Below are 5,647 nucleotides of genomic sequence, written 5' to 3' on the forward strand. Positions count from 1 at the left end.
GTGGCTTTTGAGGCCGCCAGGGTTTTCCTGCGGTGGATCAAGCCGCTGGGGCACGGATGCGCCCCGTCGCATCCCGCCGCCGCCCCGGCGCCGAGCCGCGGCCGGCCGCAGCGTTTGGGGCGAGGCAGGGCTCAGCCGAGAGCTTCCTTCAGTCGAGGGGTGCTCGGAGCTCGTCGTTTCGTTTCGTTTTCTCCCCCGCGGCGTGTGTTTGTTTGTGGGATGTTTTCCCCTTCACAAGAAGGAAAGGCTCGGGAGGCGTTTGCAAACGGCGTCTCCGAGCGCCGTGCAGCCGGGCCGGGGCAGCGGCCGCCTCCCTCGCCGGGCGGAGGACGAGCCGTTCACGAAATGCAGATTTCCGACCTGTTGCAAGCGATTTAATTCGACAGTTAATGAGACACAAGCGTCGGGCTGCGGTGCTGTCCTTGTTAGCGGGCGTTATCACTGCCCGGACCACGCTCTGAAACGGGCGATCTGCCCAGGGCCAACAAACGTGGCGAAAAGAAACCTCCGTCTGTCCTTCCGTTGCTTAAAAGCAAGCGAAGCTCTTCCACGAAGGGCTGAAAGCGAAGCGGGGATGCTGCGCTCTGCCCCCCAGGGGTGTCCCGCGGGGACCGTGGGAAGCTGCCGAGGGAGGGAGCGACCCTGCCGTGCCGCCTGCCCGGGGGGCCGCGGGCAGCTCGCCCTTCTCCCCTGCTCCCTCTCCAGCACCGCAAGCACGGGGGCCACTTGTCCTCCCTCCGCTCCTGGCCCTGCCCAGCACCTGCGAGCCCCCAGCAAACCAGGCCAGCCGTGTCGGTTATGTTTCCTCTTTATTGTTTGATATATTTATGTACCACATTATATGTTAAAGATAGACTTTTTTTTCTGATATACATTTTTCATCTTATTTACCACAATTACACCACACATACATTGGAAACAGCTCCACGGATCTGGTAGATTGCACAGAATGAGTTGTGTCTTAGTTTTGTTTCTGTATCCTGAACAATGTCAAATCCAACAACTTTTTTCTTTTCATAATTTAGAAGTAACACATGTTCAAACAAAACAAACGAACAAACAAAAAATCACCAAGAAGTGGACTCCAGATTCTGTGATTTCAGCCGGAGGCAAAATATCGTAATCGATGGGAAGCGCCATTCCTTAGTATGAATTGAGATGGAAGAATTAAGCAGTCTTTATGGACTATGTGACTACAGTGTAAACATTACAGTTAACTGGCATCGCTGGTCATCAGTTGTTGCTTGGACTTGTCGGGCTGTTCATACAATCTAGGTCTCTTCTACATCTGTCTCACAAGGTTCCTGCTCCCAGCACATACTATTAACTTCCTTCTAATTGTAAGCACAGTAAACCAAATCCATTGGATTGGCAACCGTGTTTCAGCTCCTGAAACTCTGAATTGCATATCTGTAAAGGGTATTGAGAACGAATTGTTTCCCAATAGATTATTTGCTGGGAGCCAAGCTTCAGGCAACTAGTGAGGAGATGGGGTGGGGTATCAGATATTTTCCTTCGAAAAGTCCTAAATAACAAAAAAAAAAATATTTAATTCTTAGCTTATTTAAAAAGACTGTAGGGCAAACACTTTTATTTCTTTTTATTTCATTTCATTTTTAGATTCTATGACATAGAATTTGCTGGATGCACATAACTAAAATAATGACTCTTCATTAAAAGGATGCAGAATTATTTGGCTATGCGGATGTTCAATGCAATTCTCTTTTAATGCAACCAACTTTGGCCACTCCTTAGTCTTCAGCATTGGTTCTAAAGGCCTCTATTAGGCCTTCTAAAGAATGGATGAACCCAGACACGCTGCAGATACCACCTATAACGAAAATGGCTACGTCAAAGAAGACATGGTGCCACAAGAGCTTCCTCCACAAGAGTTTGAGGTGGAAAAGACTGGGGAGCAGGAAACAGAGACCTGCGCCTGTGAGGCTCCCAGTAAGACCCATCAAGAGGGCAAAATGAGGGACGTAGATAGCCATCAGCAAGGTGAAAACTACCAGGGCACATCTGAGGGTGAGTCCCCAGGATTTGAGCCTCCCATCACCCCCATAGCAGTTAGGAAAGAAGGCCCTGTTTCCATCTTGGAAAAGGGACCTCTCCAAGACTTCTACAGCTGCAAAGAAGGGCAAGGGGTAAGAAAGCAAGGCTTTGGCCACCAAGAAAATGTTGACTACTGCCCTAATGGTAGATGGCAAGTTGTCTGTAATGACTTCCTTGGTCTCATCGGCCCAGGTCAGATAGGCGACCAAGGCAAAGAGTCCCTTAAGGATGCAAGCTGCTATGTGAGTCCAGTTCATCATGCAATGAAACTCCTTGGGGTTCTGCATGTTCCCCTCCAAGGAAGGCAAAAAGATCTGGGAGGTGTAGCTGAAGACAATGATACCAATGGAGATTGGAAACTTCTTCACGTCAATGTAAAACTTGACTTTGTCCCAGGCCCAGTCACGTGCCCTGGAGAGGCAGTAGGCAATCACCAAGATGTTGATCACAAAGTGGGCTAATGTGCAGAGCAAGCTGAACTTCGAGACTGCCTTGAGGTTCTTCAAGAACGCGCAAGGCAGGAGCACTGCCGTGGCAATGATGGACCACGACTTCTGGGAGACAGGCAAGTTTGGGAAGCTGTTATACATCAGATTCCCACTAACCACCACATAGAGAATGCAGGTCATGACCAGTTCAATGATCTGAGCCACATTCACGATTCTGCCTCCGAGCGTGGGGAAGCGGGGCGCACAGCAAGCGTTTGCTATGTCCACATAGGAGTCTCTCACCCTGACTATCTCCCCATCCTCATTCTCTTCATAAAGACAGGCAATAAGGATTTTCCCAGTGTAGCAGCAAACCACCGCAGCAAAAATTATTAAAAATAGTCCTAGGTATCCACCATGAAGGATGGCATAGGGCAGGCCCAGAACAAACATCCCCTAGAAAGAGACAAAATGGAAACTGTGTTGCTTGTCTCGCAGAGAGGACCAGGCAGGCGCCTGTTCCCATGCACACGCAGTTGCACAATCACAGTCTCACGCACACGCACTAGCTCAGTGGCACACAATCACAGCCACAGCCGCCAACACACAGTCACGCAATCACACCCCCGCAATCACAGCCACACAGTTATACCCACAACCTTTCTCTGCCTCTTACACACCGCCCCAGACACTCACATCCCCGCAGTCACACCTGTGCTATCACACCCGCGCAACCACACACGAACCCTCACGCACTTCCGTGCACTCGCACCCGCACCCTGGAGCACCCAGAACAAGCCAGCACAGTTTCTGCACCCCAGGCTTTGCCCTGCTGTCTGCCATCTCCGCCTGCAGCCCCTCTCAGCGTGCTGCGACCCCCGGGGGCATCCCCAGAGCCGGGACCCCGGGAGGAGCCGGGCCAGGCCCACTTCGGGGGCGACCCGCTCCCCTCTTCCCGCTCCCTCTTCCCGCCGGGGAGGCTCGCCGCCCCCTCCCTGGCTCTGTGCGTTATTCAGGGGTGGTGGTGGAGGGGGGGTGGAGCAGAGCAAACGGATTCGGGTTTGTTGGTTTGTTTGTTTTTTCCCCCTCCCTGGGAGATGGGTTGCGATCCCGAGCACAATTTGTGCGGCGGGCCCAGAAGTGGCTGGGGTGCCGGGGCGCGGGAGCGGAGCGGGGGCGCCTGCGGCAGCCGGGGGCCGCCCGGCTCTTACCTGGATGGCGTTGGTGACATTCCAGCCCGCTTCCCAGGCGGTGATCTTGGGCTTGCCCTGGCCGGAGAGCTCCGCGCACACGCCCGCGTCCTTGGAGGCGGACGGCGGCAGGGGGCCGGTGCCGTCGCGCTGGTAGTGGATATCCCCTTCCAAGGGCGGCTCGGCGCCTTCCTCGCTGGCGTCGGACTTGAGGATGTCCATCTGCAGCCCTTGCCGGTGCTCCATGTCCAGGTCATCGCAGTGGGCAAACCCCACCGCCTCCTCGTCGGTGGCCGCCTGGAAGCCCATCCGCGCAAACATCCCGCTCATCTTCGCCTGGGACTTGTTGGACACCGAGGTGGCCACGTTGGAAATCTTGCTGCGGAGGAGGGTGGCCATGCTGGCTGGCGCGCCGGCTCCGCGGCTCCGAGACCCTCTGCGGCGGAAAGACCCGACGGGGCGGGGAGCGGGGGACGGCACCCGAGCGCCCGGCGAGAGGCGGCCGCCGCTGCGGGAGGCTTCGCCAAGCCGCTACCTGCCCTCGGCAGCGCAGCCCGCGCCGCGGCCGCTCCGCAGCCCCTGGGGCATGACACCGCTGCGGGCCGGTGCGGGCGCCGCCAGCCCGCTGCCCGCTGCCCGGCCGCTCCGCGCCTCTCCGCGCCGCTCCGCGCCTGGCCGCCCAATGCGGAGCGGATCAGCAGACGGCCAGCGCCCGCCGCGGGCTGCGCGCACCGCGGCCCCACGCCAGCGCGGCCCCCCGGCAGGCAGCGGTGGGCGCGGGGGCGGGCTGCTGCAGTGCTGGGGGAGGTACCGAGCCCCGGCCCGGCCCCCCGGCCCGGCCCGGCCCGGCCCGGCTCGGCCCGGCACAGCCCCGGCTCCCGGCTCCCTTCCCGCACCGCACCGCACCGCACCGCACCGCGGCCTCAGCCCCGAGCCCGCTCCGACCGCAGAACGGGCGCCCGAAATAGAAATTCCTCTCCCCCTCACCACCCCCGAAGGGGCGGACAAACGGGTTTTAACGGAATTTTCCTCTCCCCCGTCTCAGTCCCCCCCCCCTTTTTTTTTTTTGTCCTCCAATAAATAAATAAATAAATGATGCAGAGGGTGGGCGCAGCAGTGGGGGCGGGCTGGGCAGAATCGGCGCGCCACTGCAGCACGGCGAAATCTGTACGTAGGGAGCGCAGATTTAGATGTCTGGAAGGGCTCCGGCTGTCTGTGTGCGGCAAATCCTTATGGAAATGCAGGTTCCTCCCTATTGACTGGGATCCATAGCCAGGCAGGCAGCTTCCATGACACCTCTGCTCCGCGCCTATATCTGGGAACGCGTCGTTATTGTCCCCCCACTGTAGCGATATCGCCGCTGCACCCTGCGGCGATATTTCGTTACAGATTTCTCTACGATCTAAATGTAGAGAGTCGCCTTTCTTTAAAAAGTATCATTATTTCCGTTTGGCTCCCAAGTGCTTATACTTACGATTTAATATCAAAAACCCCTTAGGATTCATCTTTATTTTAAACATTTCCGAGGTGAACATCCAACACGGCAAATAATGGCAACAAAAAAAAAAAATCCCTGTCCTATTCTGTGGCAAAGAAGCCACTTCCGAAGACAGTCACACAATTGCAAGGGAAGCGTTGTAATTTTAAAACGCTGTGTTTGAGAGCACATGCCCGCTTTGCTTTAGCCAAAATTCGTTTGATGGTTCTGTTATTTAAAAAATAGGATGGTCTCTGAAAAGGGAAAAAAATCTATGTATCAATTGCTGCTTTTAGAAGGCAAAAGTGCACATTTTTGTTTACTAAAGACGAGCGGAATCGCCAACATCAAACCCTTTTCTAATATCGTTATTGAAAGCAGGGGAGACGAGGACGAGCGCGACCAAGCCGTGGGCTGCAGGTGCGATGCGGCAGGAGAACGAATAGAGCTGAGGAAACCATCCTTCTCCCATTTTCCAGAAAAATACTTTTAAAAAA

At 55.4% G+C, this 5,647-nt stretch overlaps 1 protein-coding gene across 1 annotated transcript; it reads right to left on the bottom strand.

The window, feature by feature from the left end:
- Positions 1-790: 790 nt before the first annotated feature.
- On the bottom strand, positions 791-4,188 carry SLC32A1 (solute carrier family 32 member 1). Its single transcript, XM_068912812.1, has 2 exons — positions 3,695-4,188; positions 791-2,939 (listed from the first exon to the last, which is right to left on the bottom strand). Exons 1-2 carry the CDS (start codon positions 4,070-4,072, stop codon positions 1,752-1,754), a joined length of 1,566 nt encoding a protein of 521 aa, XP_068768913.1. The 5' UTR covers positions 4,073-4,188; the 3' UTR covers positions 791-1,751.
- Positions 4,189-5,647: the final 1,459 nt, after the last annotated feature.

This window comes from Struthio camelus, chromosome 18, assembly GCF_040807025.1.
Source record: "Struthio camelus isolate bStrCam1 chromosome 18, bStrCam1.hap1, whole genome shotgun sequence".
In the NCBI taxonomy this organism is placed as follows: domain Eukaryota; kingdom Metazoa; phylum Chordata; class Aves; order Struthioniformes; family Struthionidae; genus Struthio; species Struthio camelus.